The sequence below is a fragment of the Balaenoptera musculus genome, chromosome 4, assembly GCF_009873245.2.
Source record: "Balaenoptera musculus isolate JJ_BM4_2016_0621 chromosome 4, mBalMus1.pri.v3, whole genome shotgun sequence".
In the NCBI taxonomy this organism is placed as follows: Eukaryota; Metazoa; Chordata; class Mammalia; order Artiodactyla; family Balaenopteridae; genus Balaenoptera; species Balaenoptera musculus.
This window is the reverse complement of record NC_045788.1, coordinates 84,816,303-84,841,791: the sequence shown is the minus strand read 5'-3', so window position 1 is coordinate 84,841,791 and position 25,489 is coordinate 84,816,303. Positions and strand designations below refer to the sequence as shown.

Below are 25,489 nucleotides of genomic sequence, written 5' to 3'. Positions count from 1 at the left end.
AAGATCACCCATTGTTTCTTGAATGGAATAAGCAAAACTCTAACACTTTTGACTAAGATATTGAGTTAATTTTGCTAAAGACAAAATTCTAAATTCATGTTTGTTTGGTACTCAGAAAAAACTTAAAAAGCAATTCCCAACTCAACTAAACTCCTTCCTCACTGTTAACAAAAAGAAAAAAATCTGAATATATGTTATCTCTAGTCAATGCACACTGCTAATTAGATCACAGCCGAAAGTGTCCGGTGCTTTTAACAACTGCATTCAAAATATAGTAGCAGTTAAGACAGCTCTTCAGATCTTATTTTTTCTCTCATTGGGACTGAACTGCAGATGCCAGGCAGTGTTTCTAGCAAGTTCCAAAGGTCTGAATTAGGAGGCCTTGATTACACTTGGCCTATTTTAATTAGTTTTAAGTTAGGTCTTAAAGAAAAGTGAAAGTACATAAACCAGTATGGGCAACAGTAAACAATGACTACATATAGCTGCTGATCTCAGAATTCAACACAATGCATTTACATTTCTTTGACATTTACCAGACATCACAGATTACTACCAGAACATCACGTAAGTTTATTTCAGATGTAACAGCATGTTAAAATCAACAAGTTTAAATCTTAACTGCACCAAGTAAACTCAGCTATTTAAGTATTTTTAAAGTTATTCCCTCCAAAAAACTGAGGGAGCTTTTCTTTTCCACCCCATATGTCATGGTTTCCCAATAGTTCTATTTTTGGAGGACTTTCAATTGATGAGTAAGCCGCTTTGGGGATATTTCAGAACTTCTTTCCCCAAATGAAAACTAATCTGGACAAATTATATATTGCATAGATTTCTCTGCAGATTCTTTTCTTTAGAACCTAAATGCAATTACCATACAATATAATGTTTATCTATTTGTCCTACAGAAAAAAACTATCTGCCCTGAAAAATATGATGGATATATCCTGTGATCTTCCAGTTAACAGAATTGTTTTACCTCAACGATAATTTTTATCAAAATAACCAACTGAACATGGGACATTATTTCAGTCTTTACTGACTCATAGGCACATGAACTAGTGCCCAGCTTCTACCTCTTCTACATCCTCCTCCTCCATAAGTGGATGGAATTATTTCATGTAAGTTTGATGTAGGACAATTCACCCTTTACAAACACTTAGAATTTAGGTTAAAGTCAGTGACTAGTGTGGAAAAAGAAACACTAAAATGATAGGGAGCCTACACACTCAATTCAAAATTTAATATTTTTTCCTCCATAAATAATATGTACTTAATTGTCATGAGGCAGCTATTCGGTTTTCATTAACCACATTCAGGGATACATTCATAGGACTGATTAGATAGTCCAGGTGAAATGGTTATAGAAATAGAGGCAGTGTCATCTCACAAAACTCATTTATATATCAAAATCTATTTTGATATGCGAAGTTTACAAAAAGGCTGAATCTTCAAACTAATTATGCCTTCTGTAACTCAAGCACTCTTCTCTTGGCAAGAGCAAGCTGAAGCTTATCCATGAAGGTAAAGGTGCTTAATGCTAAACTTTTCTTCTAAGCTTAGATTTGGACTGCTTAAGAAACTGATACCCAAGAAACCAGCATGGTCTTTCTACATTTTTACTATCTTAAGATTATAACCCTATAAACTCATTTATCAACTATCTTCCTTTTCTATATTATTCTTGGCACTCAACTAAGACTGCTGAAGTTTATTGTACCTTGTATTTTTACATTCTCAAGTAAGAACTTAAGATTATAAAATGTGCATAAACATTGTGTAAAATAATTTTGTCATTCAACATATTTGAAGAGATGAAACTTTTATGCCAGAATTTACATAAGAGGATAAATATTACGAATCAATCTTCCTTTTAAAGTCGAATAACAGAAAATTCAAGCTCTGTGCATTATTTTAAAGTCTAATGAAAACATTTCTTGGGCCACCAGTATTGGCAATGTAGAAAATTTTAAATATTGGAGATGGGATTATGGAGGAAAACATGAAAATTTCAGATGTCTTCTATCTTACAAAAAGTTATCGACCCGTCAAAGCCACTCCCTATGTGCCAGGAAACGATCTGGCATAAACCAGTCCTGTCAGTAGAGGAGGTCACAGTGACATTTGCGTTATTAACACTTCTAGACTTCTACTTTTTCCAAGAATAGAAGCAATATGTTTAATAATTCTCCCACCCCCAAATCCTTAAACTCAATATCACAGGCACAGAATGTAAGCAAATCTGGGATGTTCTCCAACAGATAAGCAATTAGCACAGCTATGTTATTCTCAAAAATACTGTCTAGATATTCCTTCCTCTAAAATCAAATGCTCAGTGGCCACACTTCTAACAGTCTGCATTAGCTGACATTAAATGCATTTGTTGTGCCACAAGTCCATCTAAGCTTCCTTTTAGGTATTTTTTAATATGTCCAAGAGACAACACCTGCTTCAGGTTTATTTAGGGGCATTGACCTATAAGGACATCAACTCCATTTTTAAGGTTTGACTAACTATTGTGGATTTACTAAAGAAAAAGGACAGGAGAAAAAAAAGCAAATCACAACAAACCTCTTTAGGTCAGTTAAAGGCCATTATCTCTAGCTGGGATATTAAAAAAAATTAATCTCACCAGCCCACACTCCAAAAGTTAATGCCACTTCTAACAATCAACAGCAGGAAAAATAAACCTGCTAACAACCAGCCCATTCATTAGCAAAAAGCAGTTTAACTCAAATGCTGAGACCAAAGTATAATACTACCTACTCAGACTGTCCCACCCACCGTCAGCCACCAGCGAGGAAGGAAGAAATAACTGCTTAACAGAACAAAATAAGCTTAGTATTTCTTACAAGGATAACAATGGTCCAACTCCTGAGATAATACTCAGAAGGACAAAAGGTGGAGTGAAGGCAATGTACAGGGATTAGTATCCCACAGAATCTTGAAAACCCCAAAGTACCACGAACACACTAAACTTGTCTATGAGTTAGAGAACAAGATATTGCTGCTGCTGCTTCTCGTCCTCTGAAATATACAATATTTTGTAGGCTCTGCCCTTCAATGTGAAAGCAGGACATTAAAAAAAAAATGAAATTGACACTCAAGTTTTTGGGACCATATATCTTAACTGTGAAACTAAACAGATCTATACCTTCTCCTTCCTACAATCAAACCACCTCACAAAAATAAGAAAACTAAAACAATCCAAACATGATTAATAAGTCCTTAAAAGTTTAAAACTTTTAGAGGAAAGGGAAGGAAGTTTTGAAAGGAGGAAACACAAGAACAAGGAAGGGGGAAAGGTTTAAAAGAAAGGGGGGGGGGGAATCAATGGGCCTCTCTTTTATTTGGCGACAAGCAAGTGCAAGAAAGTTCATCTGTAATTTGTTCAGTTGTCTGTCTTTTGCACATCTGCATTCTGGCCAGAAGGGACTTTGAGGTTTTTCTGCAGCACATGAGCATCAGCGGGCTCTATTCTCTTATAGTAGTTCTTCTTTGTCTCAATAATCTCAAAGCCAAACTTTCTGTAGAAGTCAATTGCAGACTCATTGCTGATCTGGACATGCCTGAGATACAAGAGGGTATCGGAAAAAAAAAATTAAGATTCCATCAGCTTTTATGTGTCCTCCACAGATAGCTACTGGTTGGAGCTGGAATACTGCAGACATTTGTTAGACTCTCTTTACAATTACTAGCTATCAACAAAGATTAGGTATTCATTACAGAGAAACTTTGATGACAAATTTATACTTCTAACCTAACTCTTAATCTAACATTTGGAAGACAGCTAGCTGAGATCAGGAGATGCAGGAACAGCGTTTATTCTTAAAATCAACAAAGGTTAAAGTATCATAACATTTTTTATTGCAAGAGGAGAAAAGGTTCCTGTAACTAAAAGTGCGTAAATAACTATAGGGATGATTCAGAGACCACAGTAACACACTAAAAAACAAACAAAACCTAGGGTCTCAAATGCCTGAATATATCTTTCTGATTGATAAAAAACATGTTAGATTTTGAAAATAATTTGTGCTTTCTCAATTACTCCTCAAAACAGCATTATATAATTTAATCTCTCCCAATGCCAAAGTGAAAATGAGAATAATCTCAATATCTGTATTATAAAGAATCCACATAGGGAACTATATTCAATCTCCTGGGATAAACCATAATGGAAAAGAATATTAAAAAAGAACGTATATATGTGTATAAGTCACTTTGCTGTACAGCAGAGATTGGCACAGCATTGTAAATCAACTATACTTCAATGAAAAAAAAAAGAAAAAAAGAATCCATAGTTGCCATCTTAGCCTTACTCTTAAGATTCAAGTATAAATCAGCTAGGTACTCTCTGATTTTGATGATTAAATTCTACTACTAATGAGCGTGTCACTGAGAGCCTTGAACAAAACTCAGAGTGTAAACAGATGGCATGATAAAAGTAGTATTAATGGTATTAATTTCTTAAATTCTGAAGATTTGAGCTTTAATCTTGGTTTCACATATGTGACTTTGGAGCTCCCACCCCAATGTAATAAAGCAAAACAAGAATGTTTTATCGCAGGTTCCTTATCTATTATTAAAACAAACTTCGTAACTACCACTTCCATGGTATTTCCAAAAGACAATAAGTGACCAGATTTTAAATTTTCTAGTAAAGATTTCTATTGCCAATTTATTAAATTCTTTAGATAAGATCATTAAATATGACTTTACTTACAGATAGATGTTGTCAAAAGTGCCATCTTTTTCACAGATGTTTAAGACATGATTTAACATTTTAGTTCCTATTAACAAGACAAACAACAAATAAGTAATCTCATAAAAATCAATCTTTAAACTAAACATCTTACTGAGTCCTAATAGAATTTGAGGTAAACACCAGACATCCTGATTTTCCACCATTTTTTTCTCTCTACACTACCTGCTGTGTTTAAAACTGCTAGCAGACAAGCAATCTTTATATACAGCCCTTCCAGGAAGAAGGAAAACAGAAAAAGCACAAGGGTAGTATTAGTAACAAATCTATTTATATATAGGGCTTTCAATTGAATTATGTTCAATTGACATATAAAACAGTTCTTTTCCACCTTACTTTATATAATTCAGTAACCCTTTCCCAGTATTCCTAGAAGAAATATTGCCTTAGTGGGGTCAGGAACAGTACCAATGTATTTATGCTTCTTTAAAGAAAAAAACAAAACCAAAAACCACAAATAATTTTACCTATTCCTAGCCTTCGGTATGGTGCCAGACATCCTAGTGTCATGATGTAAAGTCTCTTCTGATTCTGTGAATGATCCACCCTACAGCATACTGCACCTACTGCAATATCATTGAAATAGGCTGCCAAGGAAAATATAAAGATACAAAGTTTAGCAGACAGAATAACACATTTTACTGAATCTTTCCCTCCCCTTATACAACGACTAAATTGTTATTAGCATTAATTAAATTTTATCAGCTACTCTGAGTATCAATAGCCTCAAAAATATCCTATACCTTAAGAATTTAAGACCCCTCTTAAATATGTGAAAACACAGACACAGCCTAAATAAGAAAAGATATTTAGCATTTCCGTTTGAAATTCAAGTATTTTATTTTATCTTGATTTTTCTCAGAACCTGGATCACCCCCATTTCCTCACTTGTAAGACAAGGAGATTAAATCAGTTAACTCTTTTTTTGCCCTGATATTAAAAACTAGAGGTCAAGAACATGAATAAACAAATGAAGGGAAGAAGAAAAACCGTATCATACCAAGTTTTGCTAGCTCGCCAACCTCCAGCACATCCTTATAGAACTTGTCATTGTAGCTGACTGGGAAGATCACCTGGTTTAATCTCTTCAACTGCTTAATATTGTGTGGTGTCACATCTCCCAGCTCGATCCGGCTACTGGAACAAACCAAAATGTACTCAATAAAATATAATTAGCTTCATTTGTTAAGATGGACATATTAAAAGGGTACCAAGTCTTTTTTACATGACTTATAAATCCAACCCTTTCACAGTAACCTTACACTCCTATGAAGATCACCATTTATAAGCAGATTTTGCCAGTCATTCCATCCAGGTTCCAACTCCTAGCTTTCATACAATTGTATACATTTAGAGACAAATACAGTAAACAACAATTACTAAGAAGGCCAGAATAATAATCTACATACAAATGCTGAAATTTTCAGGAAAATTTAAAGACATCTATTACTGATCAAAAAGACTGATGATACCTAATTGGCAAAGGGGTGGCAAGTAAGATATTTATACTCTGCTGGCAGGGATGTAAATAGATACAACATCTCTGGAAGACAATCTACAACTATGTACTAAAAAGCCTAAAAAGTACACCTCCTTTGTCAAAGTATCCCCACTCTAAGAATTTATTCTAAGAAAATAATCAAAATATGCAAGGATCACGTGTATTCTAGCCACTGGACACAGGAACCACATACACCAGAGTCACAGAGGGTGGCGACCAAATCCAGATTCCTGGACGCCCCACCCCCACCCCCTTCAGAAGCAGAGTCTCTGGAAATGGAACATGGGAATCTACATTTCAGAAACAAAACAAAACCAACCAAACAAACAAAACAAACCCCAGCTTGAAAACTACTTATCAAGAACACAACAGTAGCATTGCTAAGTAACCATACTTAACCAAAACAATCGGTTCCATGGAAAAAGGGATAACCACTAAAAAGTGTCAGACTCTAATAAAGTTGATTTGCCTATAGAGCTGTCAACAAATTTTTAAGCGCTCAAATCAATCTCACCACCACATGCTAAAGGTTGATCAAAAGTGACAAGACAAACCTGAATAGCAACTACACAATTTTTCTTCCTATTACCACCAGCACTAACATTTGTAGAGTTGCTTATATACACTATTTGCCTTCTTAAAAACCTTAACACACCTGAAACTAACACATTGTTAATCAACTATACTCCAATATAAAATAAAAAGTTTTAAAAAAATTAAAAAAAATCTTAACAGTGGGTCATAAAAACATTTAAAGAAAACAATGTCATCCGCCTGCCAATGCAGGGGACACGGGTTCAATCCCTGGTCTGGGAAGATCCCACCGTGCGCCACAACTATTGAGCCTGCGCTCTAGAGCCTGCGAGCCACAACTACTGAGCCCACGCACCACAGCTACTGAAGCCCGCGTGCCTAGAACCCGTGCTCCGCAACAAGAGAAGCCACCACAATGAGAAGTACACACATTGCAACGAATAGAAGTCCCCACTAGCCGCAACTAGAGAAAACCTGAGCGCAGCAACGAAGACCCAATGCAGCCAAAATATAAATAAATTTAAAAAATAGTATCTTATAAAAAAAAATTGTCAAATCAAACTAAAAATGAGTTCAAAAATAAACAAAACAATCTGATGCCAACCAAGCAGCTAGAAAATGACGTATGTCCTACCACTAGGTGCTAGTTCCACATCACAACTGCATTAGTCAATAGCAGGAAAATGCAAACAATGCACCCTAATTAACCATTTACATCACATGCACAGAGGTTTTGAAAACTCTCTGTTAGAGAAATGACTAAACAAGAAAGCTAATTATCACACTTTTATAATGGTTAAAAAAAAAAAGGAAAAGAAAAAAATCTGAGTGTCCACCATTAGGGGACTGGTTAATTAAATAAAGCATGATACATTTACATTAGAAAGACATTGATATATTCTTTCCTGGGGATATATATATATGTATCTCCAACTTTTGTTAACATACAGAAAAATGTTTAAAAGCACATTCAAACAATGTGTGGTTTGTGGATAATTTTTATAACAATGTTCTCTGAAATGTTAATAAGATAATCAGAAACCAACAGAATGTATTACAGTTCTTAAAAAACAAAAAAACCTGATTACATACCAGTATACTCATTTGGAACTTTAGCCTTCCTGCCTCAATTATTTCATTTGTATGCTACTGTTTTTTATTATTCACTATTGTGACCGACCACCCTTGTATATCTTGCATGTCTTTTATCTTTGGCTGCATTGGGTCTTCGTTCCTGCGCGTGGGCTTTCTCTAGTTGCCACGAGTGGGGGCTACTCTTTGTTGCAGTGCACAGGCTTCACAGTGCGCGGGCTTCTCATTGTGGTGGCTTCTCTTGTTGCGGTGCACGGGCTCTAGGCGCGTGGGTTTCTGTAGTGGTGGCACATGTGCTCAGTAGTTGCGGCGCATGGACTTAGTTGCTCCATGGCATGTGGGATCTTCCTGGACCAGGGATTGAACCCGTGTCCCCTGCATCGGCAGGCGGATTCTTAACCACTGCGCCACCAGTGAAGTACTGAGTCATGTCTTCTTTACTAGATTACATCTCATTCACAGAAAAACTTCCCTTTTCATTAAAGCACACCCTGGCTTTCTCTTCTTTAAGGCTGAGGTAAATGACATTTCACCTTAAAATACAGGGATCACATCTTACCTGCACAGTCTATTCTTTTTTTTTAAAAAAGGATTCCTCCCACTTAATTAATACATCCATCACCTACCTTTTTTTTTTTTGGTGAGAACATTTAAGTTCTACTCTCTTAGCAAATTTAAATTATACGATACGGTGTTATCAACTATGTTATACTTTGGATTCTCCAAACTTATTCACCTTACAGCTGAAAGTTTGTACCCTTTAACCAACCTTTCCCTATCTTCCCCACCTGGAAACCACTTTTCTACTCTCTAAGAGCTTGACTTTTTTTTTTTTTTTTTTAAGATTCCACATACAAGTAATATATGCAGTATTTGTCTTTCTCTATCTGGCTTATTTCACTTAACCTAATGCTACTCTTTAGTATTGTACCACAGATTGGGTGCAGTAATTTATTTTAAATATAAGATAGTTTATTATATTGATTATATTTAGAACACACCATTTAAAAATTAATCCAGGGGAATTCCCTAGCGGTCCAGTGGTTAGGACTCCTCACTTCCACTGCAGGGGGCACAGGACCGATCCCTGGTTGGGGAACTAAGATCCCACATGCCACACGGAAAAAAAAAAAAAAATTACTCCATTGCACTCAAAAGCCAGTCTCTGTATTTTAATAGTGATTGAAAAATTACATCATGAAATCTAATAGTAAACAACAATAAAGGAAAACTTCAGAATCTAGGAAGTTAAGTTTCTAGATAATAAGTGAAAGAACTTGAGTTTTTAAGAGTTTAAGAATAATTTCTAGGTAATTACCATGCTTCAAGTATATGTATAAGTTTTAAAAGGATAATAACTAGGTATTTCATGACTTCATACAGAAGGAAAAAGTGGTCATGGTGCAGTATGGTAGACTGAAACTAATAAAAGGTAACTACTAAAAAAATTTCCATTAGGGTGGGCAGATCAAGACTAAATACAAAATACAATATTGAATCATTAAGGAATAAGCAGCTTAATCTTTCCATGCCTAATTTAAAAAAACATGTCTTGATTTAAAAAAAAAAAAAAAACAAACCCAACACCATAGAAATGAGTTAGACATATACAGTCTTCCAATATTCTTCCATGCACATATATACTGACAAGTTTTAAAACAGAATTGGAATACTGTGAGTATTGTTTGGTAGCTGTTTAAATTTAAGAAAGAAATTAATCAAGTTTGATTTTTTTTAATTGAAGTACAGTTGATTTACAATATTGTGCCAATCTCTGCTGTACAGCAAAGTGACTCAGTTTTATACATATATACATTCTTTGTTTAATATTCTTTTCCATTATGGTTTATCCCAGGAGACTGGATATAGTTCCCTGTGCTATACAGTAGGACATTGCTGTTTATAATCAATTTTTATTATTACCAGACTGTCAGCATATGCTAGAAACAGAATTTTAAAATGTCTATTAAATATAACTTTGTCAGCAAAATTGACCTTCAGATACAGTTTAACTTTCCTGAACATGATATGTCTGATTGAAACGGAACACTTCTGTAATCCTGATCACTTAGCTCCAAATTATTCTAAGATGTGGATATTCTAAATATATCAGAGTAATATCATCAACTTGTAAATATAATTCAGTAAAGAACGTGTAGTACCAAAGGCATAAACATAGAGAGTTATGTAGAAATGTCAAGTAAATTAGAACATCATTTGACTGTAAACAACCAAAAAGCTTTTAGAAGTTAAAAGAACTTGATTAGAAAATTAAATAATAGAGATTTTAAGAATTCCATCATGAATCTAAAATTTTCTATAGTCCTTATGAACATAATAGTTGCCTATTCAAAGCATAAATCAGTTCTATTTCAATAAATATTTCAACACCTATGTGCTAACACCTGGAATGCAAAGGACTTTACATTCATGTATTCCCCAAACCACAGGCAGTTTGCTGTGGTAAAACAAAGTATGCTTTGTGTAAATGTGGAAGCCGGGGTTGGAGAGGAGAGCCTTGCACATCAAGATGGTACTTCATTGTCTTCTCTACATTCTCTCGGTGACCTCAATCTATATATAGTCTTATGGATTTAATGCTGCCAACTCCCAAATTTCTGTCTCTAGCCTAGAAATCACTCCTAAATGCCAAAACATCTCTAGTAGACAGCTCAAATTAAACATATCCAAAACTAGCTATCTGATCTTCCCCGCAAAATCTGCTTCACCTGTAGCTTTCCCTATCTCAGTTGGTGGCCTTTCCATTCTTGGCTGCAAGTTTACTCTCTCACCTCCTTTAGGTCTGTTCAAATGATATGTCAGGAAGTCTTACTCTTACACACCCTTTTTTTCCCTTATAATATTCTTGATAGGTTTTGTTATCAATAAGGTTTGTTGGCCTCAAAGAAAGTTTGGAAGTGTTTCTTCTTGCTCTTCAGTTCTGTCAATGCTTGCTTCTGTATTTTCAAGTTATGTTATTAACAGCATAAATATTTGGGACTGTTATGAGTTGATGAATCGATCCTTTTATCATTTTGAAATGTCCCTCTTTGCTGTAATATTTCTTGCCTTAAAGTCTACTTTATCAGTACAGACACACTGTTTTCTTCTAATCAGTGTTGCATGGTGTATCTTCTACCACCCTTTACTTTGAACTTCTGTGGCCTTATATTTAAAGTGTCTTTTTATAAACAGCAAATGCATAAGAGTCTTGTTCCTTTAATTTGGTAATCAGAGTATTTAGTCTGTTCAGATTTAATATAATTATTGTTGTAATGTAGTCAAGTCCACCAGCTTGCAATTTTCTGATTTGTATCAACTATTAGTTGCTCCTTTATTTTCCAGCCGTTTTTGCGGGTCAATTTACTTTCTTTGGAAAAAAAAATATTTCTTTCTTAGCTAAAACAAAACAAAAAAAACTTTTAAAAGTTCACATAAACTTTTTTTTTAATTCCTTTTTTTTTTTGGCTGCATGGCTTGTGGGATCTTAGTTCCCCACCCAGGGATCGAACCCAGGCCCACAGCAGTGAAAGCACCGAGTCCTAACCACTGGACCACCAAGGAATTCCCTATATAAAATTAACTTCAGGCGTATAGTTCTGAGTTTTGACAAATACGTATAGTCACCTAACTACCACAATTATCAAGAAACACAATGGTTCTATCACCCCAAAAGTCTCCCACATGACCCTTTGCAGTTCAGCTCTACCACCACTCCCAGGCAACCATTAATGTTTTGTTTCCCATAGTTTTGCCTTTTCAAGAATACCACATAAATGGAATCACACAATACATTCCCATTTGCTTGGCTTCTTTCATTCAGCACAATGCCTTTGAGATTCACCACACTACTGTATCAACTTCATTCCTTGCTATTGCTGAGTAGTACTCCATTGTATGGATGTACCATGGTTTATACTTTTGTTGAAGGGCATTTGGGTGTTTCCAGTTTTTGGAGATTATGAATAAAGCTGCCACAAACAATTTCTGTACAGGTTCTTGTGTGAACGTAAGTTTTTCTTTCCCTTGAATAAACATGTAGGAGAGGGGATACTGGATCATTAGTTAAGTGTACGAGAGTTTCAGGTGTTCTGCATCCAAACCAGTGTTTGGCACTATCAACTTTTAAAATTTATGCCATTCTAATAGGTGTGTACTGACATTTCACTGTGGTTCTAATTTGCATATCCCTAAATAATGGTGAACATCTTTTCATGTACTTCTTTGCTACCCATATTATCTTAGTTGGTAAAGGTGCTGTTGAAATCTTTTGCTCTTAAAAAAATCCTGGGTTCGAATTATTGAGATTTAAGTTACTATGAATACATGCCCTTTGCGAGTTATGTATGTTGCAGAGGATTTCTCCCAGTCTGTGGCTTTTTTCATTTTCTTAACAGTGTTTTTCACACAGCAGAAGTTATACATTTTGATGAATTTCTTTGTGGATCATGCTTTTCAGGGTACTATCTAACAAATCTTTGCCTAACCCAAGGCCACTAACATTTAGATGTTTGTTTTCTTCTAGAAGTTTTATTACATTTAGGTGTATGAGTCTCATCCCCTTACATCCCTCTCATTTATTTTTCTCTTAAACAGCCTTCTTGAGGTATAATTTACATACTATAAAATTCACCTATTTTAAGTGTACAATTCAATGGTTTTAAACTATTTATAGGGTTCTGAAATCATCATCTCAATTCAGCTTTAGAGTACTCACATCACACCCCCAAAATCCCTTGTGCACAGCTAAGATAAATCCCCTTACGTACTCCAAGCCAGCCACTAAATCTACCTTCTTTCTAAAGACTTGCCATTTCTGAACATTTCATACAATAAATGTGATCTTTTGGACTAGACTTCCTTCACACAGCATAATGTTTTTGAGGTTCATCCATATTGCAATTTGTGTCAGTAGCTGAACAGTACTCCATTGTATGAATATACCACATTTTGTTTATCCATTTACCACTTGATGGGCATTTTAACTGTATTTACTTCCTGGCTATTATAAACAATGCTGCTATGATTACTGCATACAAGTATGTGTGCAGACATAGGCTTTAGTTTTTTTCTGGTAGATACCTAGAAGTGGGGCTGCTGGGTCGTATGGCAAATATGTTTCACTTTTTTTTTTTTAATTGGAGTATAATTGCTTTACAATGTTGTGTTAGCTTCTACTGTACAATGAAGTAAATCAGCTATATGTATACATATATCCCCTCCCTCTTGGACCTCCCTCCCACCCCACCCATCTAGGTCGTCACAGAGCACCAAGCTGAGCTTCCTATGCTTTATAGCATGTTCCCGCTAGCTATCTATTTTATGCATGGTAGTGTATATATGTCCATCCTTATCTCCCAATTCATCCCACCCACCTCTCCCCTGCCCCGTGTCCACATGTCTGTTCTCTACGTCTACATCTCTATTCCTGCCCTGCAAATAGGTTCATCTGCACCATTTTTCTAGATTCCACATATATGCGTTAATATATAATATTTTTCTTTTTCTGGCTTACTTCACTCTGTATGACAGACTCTAGGTCCATCCACATCTCTACAAATGACTCAATTTCATTCCTTTTTATGGCTGAGTAATATTCCTTTGTATATATGTACCACATCTTCTTTTCCATTCATCTGTCGTTGGACATTTGTTTCCATGTCCTGGCTATTGTAAATAGTGCTGCAATGAACACTGGGGTACATGTTTTACTTCTTAAAGAAACTGCCTGTGGTAGGCAGAATAATGGCCCCCAGAGACTGTCCATGTTCTAATCTCAGGAACCTTTAATATGTTATTTTACATGAAAAATGGGCTTTGCAGATGTAAGACCTTGAGATGGGAAAATTAACCAGGATTATCTGGGTGGGTCCCCTGTAATCACACAGGTCCTTAGGAATCAGAGAAGATGTGATAAAAGCAGAGACAAGAAAGACTTAAAGATGCTCTGCTGCTGGCTTTGAAGATGAAGGCTCATGAACCAAGGAATGCAAGTGGTCTTAGAAGCTGAAAAGGCAAGGACACATATTATCATCTTGAGCCTCTAGAAGAAACACAGTCCTGTTGTATCAGTTTCCCAGAGCTGCCTTAACAAATTACCACAAACTCAGTGGCTTAAAACAACAGAAATGTATTCTCTCGAAGTATTGGAGGCTGGAAGTCCAAAATCAGAATGTCGGCAGGGCCATGCCCTCTAGGCTCTGGAGCAGAATCCTTCCTTGCCTTTGCCAGCTTCTGGTGGCCTCAAGTGTTTCTTGGCTTGTGGCAGCATAACTCTAATGTCTGCCTCTATCTTCACATGGTCTTCTGTGTGTATGTATGCTCTCTTCTTCTTATAAGGACATTAGTCATTTAGGGCCCACCCCAATTGAGTATGACCTCATCTTAATTACATCTGCAAAGACCCTATTTCTAAATAAGGTCACATGCTAAAATTTCAGGTAAACAGGAGTCACTGTACATACCAACATCTTGATTTTAACAGAGTGAAACCCCTTTCAGACTTTATATCTCAGGAACAAAGATGATACATTTGTGTTGTTTAAGCCACTAAATTTGTAGTAATTTGTTACAGTAGTAAGGGAAAACTAATATGTTTCTAAACTGTTTCCCTAAGTGGCCAGACCATTTACATTCCCATTAGCTATGTTTTAGGGTTCCAGTTTCTCCAGATCCTCACCAATGCTTTTTACTGCCTTTCTGTTTATAGCTATTCTAGTGGTGTGAAGTGATAATCTCATTTCAGAAGTAAAAGAGTAGGAGCCCATAAAAGTGTCTGAGAAACAATGTTCAAGAGAGTAGGGATAAATCTGGAGAAGCAGTGTCGTAAAATCCAAGATTGGGTTCCAAACTTGGCTATACACCAGAATCATTTTGCGGTTAAAAATTCAAATTCCTACATCCTACTCTGGGATCTTTACTTCTGTAATAAAGCTTGTTCTTTTAACCATACAAAATTAAACACCCACTTTAATCAAGAAACTTCCTACTGCATGTGTGTAAATTTCTAAATCCAAGGAGTCTGGTAAGGGAAATAGAGACTAAAGACAGACATAGAGAAGTGGAATAGACCACTGCAAAAAAATAAACTATATGATCAGAGTGGGTTTCCATAAAATGTTAATCATTTCCCCATAAAATGTTAATCATTTCCCTTATGCAAGCAGTACAGTTATGTTACACTATAGCTTTAATGTTTGTGACATAACTGGTATCGAGGAGCTATGACTCAAACTCAAATCAGCCTAACTCTGAAAGCTGGATTTTTTAAATCACTACACTGACTGCTTACTTCAGGTAAGATTTCAATATAATTTAACAATATAGACTATTTTTAATTTATCGGTTCAAGATCTCTGTTCTGTAGATAAGCCCCAAATTCCTGGCCTAAAAGTCAAATCAGCCATGTGGCCACATCTACTTGACTCAACAATTTTTTGTTTTTCCAAATTAACTTGGTTGCTAATATTTAAATCAGAAGATTTTACATAAAGCCTACGTTTCTTGTTTTACTCATTTACCTTATCTGCTTGGTCCCAGGTCCTGGGTTCCTGCTGGCACTAGAGTTCACAACCCTAACTAAAAAACTGAAGACAGTAGTTATTAAAGAAACTAAATTATTCTCTTAGCTCAAGTAAATTCACGTGACATGTTATTTTTTCTTGTTTTTCAAATCCATAACAAACTCTAACGCATCTTCATACCAAAGTTTTGAGGTTAAGGATCTAAGGGGGGGGACAGACTCATACAGCACAAGCACCCACAGAAATGTGAACCAAGTCCTTAGATCTGGAAAACACAGCTACTTGCCTCCTACTTTTAGAGAGTAGCACCACAAGATTAGCCTGTTACTCAGTCAAATCTCAGATAACCTTTGCACTTAGAATATGGTAGTAGGAAACCTTTATCCTTGGCTTAAAAAACAAATGGTATGATAAAATGGGAAAAGTATTTAGTACAGCAACATCAGATAATAAGCACTCAAATGTTTCTAGCTTTTAAGGGTAATGTCAATTATGGCCATAATTACAAAAACAAAATTTAGTGGCAATATTCTGAAAGGCCACAAGATGGAGATACGATTACACAAAAGTGGGTCTTTCTTGTGCGAAGTCTGACTGCTAAATTTACATAGCAAAAAGAGGAAATGATGTATAGAGAAAGCTTAAATCCTTTATACTTTTTTTTTAATATAAATGTATTTATCTATTTATTTATGGCTGTGTTGGGTCTTTGTTGCTGTCCACGGGCTTTATCTAGTTGCGGCGAGCGGTGGCTACCCCTCATTGAGGTGCGCGGGCTTCTCACTGTCGTGGCTTCTCTTGTTGCAGAGCACCGGCTCTAGGCGCGCAGGCTTCAGTAGTTGTGGCTCATGGGCTCTAGAGCGCAGGCTCAGTAGTTGTGGCGCACGGGCTTAGTTGCTCTGCAGCATGTGGGATCTTCCCGGACCAGGGCTTGAACCTGTGTCCCCTGCATTGGCAGGTAGATTCTTAACCACTGCACCACCAGGGAAGCCCCAAAGCCTTTATACTTTAGATGGGTATTTAAGTGCACCCTGGCACAAAATTTTAACTGTCTGGTCACTTCTTATGAAGAGTGTTTGATCTGGAAGGGACCTTAGAACCACTGGCTCTCTTCCCCTTCATTTTGCAGATGATGGAACTGAAGCCCAGAGACAGATGTGCCTGTAGTTATACAGTCAATTATCAATAAAGCCAGAATCAGGCCTATGTCTACGAATTCCATTATAGTGCAAGATCAGCCACACCATATGACTTCCCTCAAAGGAGTCATCTTTACTTCTCAAGGTTAAGAGAGAGAGAAATACCCAACATTTATCCAAGGTGTACTGATAAAGGACTTTTGCATAAAATTTAAGTCTTTTAGCAAGGATCAAAGTATGCCCATGGTCCTTTGATTAAAAATTTCAAGGGGCTTAGACTTAATTTTTTCTTAGCTAGCAGTAATCTGGTTCTCAACTCTTGCCTTCAAGTAAATTACATGAAAGAGTGATTCCTCTAAAGTATAAATTCCTTCAACCTAAAAGTAAGCCCACTCAGCATTTATCAAAGCACAGCTTAAATACTAACTGCTCATGAGGCCTTAACCTGTCATCCTGCTGAGATTTCCACCTCATTTGAACTATATTACAGTTGTACTCTTCCAAGGCACAGAATTTCTGCACTGCTATAAGCGTCTGTTTTCGAACCTTACCTCTTCTACTGAACTACAAGACTTAGGGCAGAACCTCAACTATTTCAAGGACTGCTAAGTTACTTTTAGTAAATCTAAGAATCTCTAGGACCTTAGTAAAACCGATGAGCTCTCCTTCATTTCATCTAGATTTTAGAGCAGTTTCTCAATCTTGGTACTACTGATATTTAGGGCTTGATAATTTTGTTGTGAGAGGTTTCCCGGAGCACTGTGGGATGTTTAGCAGCATTGCTAGCCTTACCCACTAGATGTCAGTAACCATCCCACCCCACTGTGACAACTAAAAATGTCTCCAGACATTGTCAGATGTCCGGAGTGGGGTGGGAGGTGTACCGCTGGTTGAAAGTCACTGTTCTAGAGGTTTAGCAGGTATCAAAAAAGCAGTGGTGGGTGAATCAGTCCTCCAAGCTGTGTGACTGCAAGTATCAGATGTGTAAAAATCTCAGTAATTATTTGTTTGGGTACTAGAAATGCTAAACACACACACAGGGACACAATATACTCAAGGTTATAACCTAAAAAAGAATAAAATTATCCTTTGAAAAATTTTTCCATCGTTATCTGTATGTTCAATTAGGAGAGCCCCTTCCCAGCTATGGCTCTTCCCCTACTACTACCTAAACACTGATGTTTTTACTTACAAATCTCTGAATTCAAGCACATATTTCCAACGGCTTACTGGCTATCTCTACAGGAATCACAAATTCAACACATCAAAAACTGAACTCATCGTTCTCCATAGGAAATCTGTTCTCTACCTTTAAGAACAGCTCCATCATTCATCCAATACAGACACTGAGCTTTAGATGTACTCTAACATCCCATTTTAATCCCTGGTACTTCTGCCTCCCAACTAACTTTATAACCTGTTCCTATACCCTTTCTCTTAGCAGCATGGTTCAGGCCATCATTTCAACCCCTCATTTCAACACATATTTTAATAGCCTAATAAAGGGGAATAAGACTAGAGCCAAGGAGACAAAGCCATCACAATACAGTCAGAATAATCCTTCTAAAACACAAATCTGACCACTTTACTTCTCTGCGTAAAATCTTTCAAAAAAGTTGCACATAATCTACCAAATAAAATTCAATTAGCCCTTCATCACCTAGCTGTGGCCACTGGCCTAGCCTTCTCCCCACCACCCCCCCATTGTTTTTTGGCCATATAAAACTACTCAATAACCCCACCACCCAACAAGCTTTCTTCCCTTCTTGGCCCACCTCTATATGTTTTATACTATATTTACAGATACATTAGTAGAGTATGTATACTATCTTAGAGCTACTGGGAGGATTAAATGAGACTATTGCCTGGCACGTTGCCTTAACAGTGCCTCCTCTGTAAAAGGTAATAGTGGCATGGGGAAGGGATGGGAGAGCAGGTCCCAAAAAGCAGACACAAGAGCAAAATGAAGAGAGCAGCTGAAAAGAGAACAATTCAAATATGATTCCAAAGTTTTGTTTCTTGGTATCACAGAAAGCTAGAGCTGACAGAGACCAGGAATGGCAAACATGCGACACACATGCCATTAATAATCAATGACATCACTTGTTTTCCCCACAGTCTGAGAACTCATCAAAGCTATCAACAGACTAAATATAATACTGATAAGATACTATCAACAGATTAGAACTGGCACAAGAACTCAAACCTTCGGCCTTTCCTATTCAGGTTCAAGCTGTTCTCTTTAAAGACAAAGAAATGAGGGAATTCCCTGGTGGTCCAGTGGTTAGGATTCAAGTGATTTCACTGCCGGGGCCCGGGTTCAATCCCTGGTTGGGGAACTAAAGATCCCACAACCTGCAAAAGAGACAAAGAAATGAGGGCCCAGAAGCCAAGAAACTTATTAGTCAGTGTCCCTACTACTGCTATTATTGGTGGCACACTGAACTATAAAATGTGGTTGCTTTTAGTTCAAATGCCTTTTGCACTGTAGTAAATCTCCTTTTTGAAGATAAATTATGCTACAAATAACAAACTCTACATTCTGGGGGGTGGGGGGCATCCAAATATTTCCTTAAATATATCTTAGTTTTCTGGAAGGAGAAATAAGAAATGTTTAAAATGCATACAAATGGCCAGTAGAAGTGGGAAATGTCCAACTCCAAGTAATCAACAAGAAAGGAAGAAAGAAAGAAAGGCCATTTATCACCTAATCAGCAAAGTAAAATTAGAATTACGGGTATATGGGTATATGTCCTCAAAACCAACTTGTCAAGAAACTATTAGTTATTTCTATCATTTTAGGAATGCTCAATGTATGCCACTCATCGCAGACAAAGGTAATTTACACCACCCATCACTGAAATGGCAGCCACAATGTCTTCCTCCATTTCCTTTAAGTTTCTGCAAGTGCTCCTCCCTTTCTCCATCAGCCCTTGAAGAAGAGAAGGGCACTCTCATACACTGCTGGCAGTATAAATTGTTACTATCTTTCTGGAGGTCAGTTGGCAACAAATATCAGAGCTTTAAAAATGGCAGTACTTTCTGATCCAAAAAATTCTCCTCTAGTGAATTATCCAAAAGAAATAATTAAGGATGTGTGTCCAGTAGTTATACAAGCAAGCATTCTGCTCTACCGAAGACTGAGAGGAGAGGTCTGAACTTGGGAAACAAAGTTTTCCGTTAAGAACAGCTTTAGCAATGACAGAGGTAGAATACAGGCTGTACTAGCTCAGGCAAGGCAAATACATACTTCCAATTACCCCTTCATTTACCCAGAGGATATGACTGGATTATAATATCTTAATCGAAAACCAGGAGTGGTTACCACAGAGGTATAAACAGCCACACACTATGTGTTGTCCCACAGTTGAAACATTTACCATCCAGGAACTAGATCCTAAGGGAAGAGATCATGTTTTAGACAAATTTGTTTTTTTTCAGGGTCTAGCACAGCACCATCCAACAGAAATATAATTCGAGTCACTTATGTAATTTAAAAATTTCTAGGTCCAGGGGTCAAATCCCTGTTAAAAAAACCTTTTTTTCCCCTAATATCTACACTAACAAGGCAAAAAGAAACAGCTGAAATCATTGCAACATGTAATCAAAATGAAATTTAATCATGACCTTTTAAAAAAAATCTTTTTTTTCATACTAAGTCTTTAAATCCAGTGTACATTACACTTACGGCACATCTCAATTCAGATGGTAATTTTCCTTGGAAATGTTTTATCTGTACTTATATTTCATAAAATTTACAGTGGATTCACATATCCAAGTTGTTCGAAACATACATAAAAATTGTCCAACAACTGACATTTTAATTCAGCTCCTCAGTAACACAAGACACATTTCAACTGCTCCACAGCCAACCATAGCGAGTCACTACTGTATTGGACAAGACAGGACTAACGTTCTGCTAATACGTCAGGCATTGAATGAATGTAAACAGCAGGTGATGGAAGAGAACAGCTCAAGAGAAAGGAGTGTTCTGTGATAGCACAATTAAACAATTTTGTAGTTATTAAACTATAATCATACAATTCTCATTCTATGATGGGAAGGATGTTTCTATTGATTACTACTGGTATTCTAAAGGTTTCTGTAGGCTGCACTTTCAAAAAAAGAAAAAAGGACAGCCATTTAAATAATTGAGAAGGTGTATCTTTTCAGATGGCACAAAGCTGGAAGCCATAGCTAATACCTAGAAGCGAAAATCAGGAGTCAAAAGAATTTCTACAGACCAAAAGAGAGGATTTAGCAAAGTGAAATTTAATATAGATATTAGTTTGGTCTGGCAAAAGCACTGGCTTTGAAAGATAATGCTTTATGAGTGCCTTTTAAAGACCTTTTCCAACCCACAAATTCTTGATTATTGTGCATTTTGTTCAGAACTTTACCAACAGCTGTCCACAATTTGGGGAAGAAATCACAACTGATGGCAACACAGCATTACTCACCAATGCACACATCTGTACTGGTAGCAGATATACTTTTTAAATTATACAGTTGATCATATTTACAGATAGATGCAAACAGCTGATCTTATGATTTATGGTGTTGTTGTACCTGCTCATCTACATATTGAAATAGATATTGCAGTTTACTTTCCTTTTATTCTCCTTTATATTAGTTAGGATATTAATTTTTTTTAATTATGGTACAGACAGGTTATATTTTATATGAATTCATCTGAACAAAGCAAGGGAACATTACAAAGTATTTGTTAAAATCCAGTAACTTAATCAACATCCCACAAATCACTGGCTTCACAGAAGCAAGGAGTATGAATTGCAGTTTTACACAAGTTCCCGAATTCTATATACTTCTGCCTTACTGGCTTTTTTTGTTTTTGGGGTTTTTTTTCCCCTGACAAAAACAGCAATAAAACCTTAAAAAAAAAAAACCTTTTATTGACGTATAAGATACACTTGGTAAAGAGCACAAATCTTGTTACAGCTCAATGATTTTATACATATGTATACACCTCTGCAACCAATACCGAAGGTAAAGATACACAACGTCTCTAGCACCTCAGTAAAGTTATTTGTGCCCTTTCCCAGTCCATAAACTGTCAGAGGTAACAATTATTTTCTGAGCTCCTCAACATAGATTCATTTCTACTTGCAGAATCTTATATTTTAACACTTCAATTAGGAAACTACACTGTTCTATATACTATATTATTGCTGTCATCTTTACTTTGTTCACATGTATTCACATCTAGTTAAAGACATCTTTATTAGAATTCACACCTCTTTGCTACAATTGAAGGGCAAATGGATTCAGTTTTACTTTCTATTATATCGACTAATTACACTGCCATCTCATTTCAGTCATGGCCGTGTACAGCACACCTTCTTGCTTGAATATCACCCTCCCTAAAGGGGAACAGATAAAAATAATCAGCTTACCATCCACAAATTCAACCTATAATGTCCCTGGTTCATAAAAACAAGCAACCTCAGTACAAGGGATGTAACATCTCATAATATACTTCAAATTTCTAAACCATGCATATAAATGCATGCAGTAATTAACAACTGGACGTTTATCTACTATGGAGGAAAGGCAAATACATGCCAATACCATGGAATGTCCTACTAATAAAAAACTAAGTAAAAGTATGAAGAAAAACCCAGGTAAAATAGTTAAGTCTTAAAAGTTTCAAAACGATAGACAATATAGGCAACGATGTAAAATATTGGAACAGTAGACTGATTCAGAGTGAGGAGTTCTGCATGTTTTCAATTTTAGATATTTGTATTCAACTTACAGTCCAATTAGCTCAATATACAATAAAACGCTTAGCAAATAATATTTCGTACAAAAACCACATAATTAGGACCACTGTTTCATTTTCACAGGCCTTCATAAACCAAGAGTCAGGACTATAACACTGACTACATTGTACACGGTGATACAAATCTTTGAACTCAAGAACCTTAAAATCTTTTAAATAATATCCACTGTCTTCATTTGTTCAGTGCCTTAAGGGCAAGACTAACAAATGAAAAAAATTTTACAGTCCCATCTTACCTGGGAGTTAGTTCACCTTAGAAGTTAAAGGGAGTATTCCTCTGAAATCATCTTACAAGTTTACCATTAAGAACATGATCTTAAGCTCCCAATAGTAAGAGGTGACAGGAACTAGACTTAAGGACTCTACATTTTAGGCATAGTTGCTGGCTTAAGGTACAGATTCAATAACTATAAATTTCCTCTAAATTTGACCAGTTACTCATTTCTGGAGATTGGCCTCCATCAGTTTGTTATACATAAAATAACCATTTTAAATAAAAAGATAATTGCCTCATGAGTATGTTAACTGAAGGCAGATTATTTCTATTGCCAAGTTAGTATCAGGAAGAGCATTACATCCTAGGCAGACTGAGCTAGACCAAAAGATTTTGGATCTAAACATCCAGAATAATTCCTTGGAGGCACTCGTTTATAAATCCATGCACAATCTCAACACCAAGAACTCTTCAGCCTCATTTTTATTACTTTAACAAAGACAAATAAGTATTGAGTGCCAATGAGAATACAAAAACAAGTAAGAGACAGCATCCATACTCAAGGAAAAAAAGAGATAAATCTCGCCAAGTTACACTGGATCATATACAAAACAGCCAAACTTCCTAGATCATGATTCAAGTGCAGCACATACTTCAAATACCCCTCAATTAGTATCCTGATTACAACTCTTTAGAACTTGATGTGAACTAATGCAGGTACTGTGAAATTTTCTTCATGATTTCTAAACTTGATACAAAACACGCAATTCGACATTACAGTGCATTCTCAATATTTAAAGCAAAATCAGAGTAAGGAATCACACTACAGACCTTCAAATTAAACTTTCTTGGACCTCTTCTGCGACCTCAAACACATATACACACCGAAGTAATATACAGACCCTTGTTTTAGGCAGTATGAGATTACTTCGAACACTGACTTCTACTTCATCTTCAAAAGGGCTGCTAAACAGTCTGAAAGGCTTCGCTAACTCAAAACACAGTTACAATTCTTTAACTGACCTGCTGTCGTAGAAAACACTCAGCACCTCAGAAAACTTTTCACACTGATTAAGATGCCATTTCGTTCTCTAAGGAGGGTAAAGGCAAGCTTCAAAACGGCTCACTCCGTCAATATGTTAAAACACCGTGTTAGGTAATTAATACTTTTAACAGTATGCAATTTAATAGTAAGATGACATCTAATCCAAATGGAAATAGTCGAGTCAAAATAATCCCTAACTTTGTCCAAGAGGGAACCCGTGAAAGAATATTCACTTCGCCAAACCCCTAAAGAAAGCTTCCTAGGAACCCAGGACCCTCTCGCGGCACAAGGGCAACAGTAAACGGCTGGAGCAATAGCTCCACCTACTGATCAGCAATACTTCCTTAAACATTTTGGCACCCCAAGTCTTCAGTGCTCACGCTCTCCCCCCCTCCTCCACTCGCTCTGACCCAACCCAAATCCAGTTGAGTCACTAGCTCTTAATACTCCTTTCCATGCTCTTTATTCCAATTCCTGCTCCCTCCAGAAGGTTCTGCATCGCTTCCAAGTGTGAATAAGCCCGAAAGGTGTCGAAGACCACAGTTCTCAGTGTCGAGCCGGGATCTGAAGAGGACAACCAGACCGCTTCACTCGGAGTGGCGGGCCGGGGGTGGCTCCGCCGTCCGCTCCCGGGCAGGAGGCCCCAGGCGCCTCACGACAGCTTTTCCCCGCCGCCCCATTCAGCAGCTGGTGTGCACTAAACCCGCACTCGTCCTCCGGGCCCAAACCCTAGGTTCCCCGGGTCTCGCCCGCCAACAGCCGGAGCCGAGCCTCCGCCCCCTCCATGAGCAGAGAAGCCCAGAAACCTCCCTCCGCCAGGTCTTTGCCCGGAGTCTCTCCCTTCCTTCGCAGCCCCTCTCTCGCGCCGGTCGGGCCCTGCCCGGCTGCCCTTCCTCACCCTTTCATCTTCCCCGCCTGCTGAGGCCGTTGTTACCACAGATATCAACGCCGTTGTCGTCGCCGCCCTGAGCTCTCCGCGCCCTCAGCTCGGGCCACTCCACCCCGCAAGCCGGCCTCCTCGCTTAGGGCAGGGAGCTGAGCGGGTGACGGAGGCCGCGAGAGTCGAGCGCGGCCCTGCGTCTCCAGAGGGGGCGGGGGTGCCTCCCGCCGCCGCGCTGGTGCCGCCGCTTCTCCACACGTGCACACGGGGCACTCTCCTCCCGCCCGCCGCCACCGCAGCCGCCAGCCAGACCCGCCGCCGCGCTGTGACCTTTCACCCCGCCCCCTCTGCGCGCCGGCGCGTCGGCAGCCCGGCGCGCAGCCGCACTGCAGGCCTCCGAGTACCCTTCCCCCTCCACTTGAGGACCTCCATGTTTCTACTGGGCTCTGCCTTCCGGCGTCATCTTCCTCCTCCCATCCCTTACGACGCAACTTGTGGGGCTTGCCGGGTAGGCCTTGGCGGTAAAAGCCAGATTTTTCCACTCCTCCCTCACCTCTCCCACTTCAACAAGATCAGTCTTCCCCGACCCTGGTCTTCCCAGCTGGTAGTCTCCAGTATGACCTTCAAACGCTCCTGTTCTCTAATAAGATTTTATAAAGGTGGTTCCTCTAAATGTAAAGAAGCCTGTGGGAGACTTATGTAAATTAGTGCTTTTAAGACAAATAGGTGTAATTAACAATTGGCCGGATAACTTGGCTTCCGTCCAGCTCGTTTCGGTTTTGATATCACGTGAGGGGCCCAAACCCGTAAGCCTGGGATTTTGCCGGCGGGCCCCAGGGGGGCGGAACTCCATCGCCATTTCCGGCCCCTAGACCACGGCGTGAACGTCACTTCCTTAGCAATGCACTTTAGCCCGTTTCACCCACGCCTTCTACGTTGCACTTTACAACATAATCTTTGCGGACATTTTTGTTTTGTTTTTGTTTTCCTAAAATC

At 37.8% G+C, this 25,489-nt stretch overlaps 1 protein-coding gene across 2 annotated transcripts; it reads right to left on the bottom strand.

Annotated features, from left to right (window-relative positions):
* Positions 1–553: 553 nt before the first annotated feature.
* On the bottom strand, positions 554–24,834 carry NAA50 (N-alpha-acetyltransferase 50, NatE catalytic subunit). 2 transcript variants are annotated; one of them, XM_036851458.1, is made up of 5 exons: positions 24,512–24,834; positions 5,763–5,896; positions 5,230–5,349; positions 4,724–4,790; positions 554–3,569 (listed from the first exon to the last, which is right to left on the bottom strand). In XM_036851458.1, the coding sequence occupies exons 1-5, from the start codon at positions 24,517–24,519 to the stop codon at positions 3,392–3,394; spliced, it is 507 nt and encodes a 168-aa protein (XP_036707353.1). In that variant the 5' UTR covers positions 24,520–24,834; the 3' UTR covers positions 554–3,391. The 2 variants fall into 2 exon arrangements, with proteins under 2 accessions (XP_036707353.1, XP_036707352.1); XM_036851457.1 differs by having other exon boundaries at positions 5,763–5,899; positions 24,512–24,833.
* Positions 24,835–25,489: the final 655 nt, after the last annotated feature.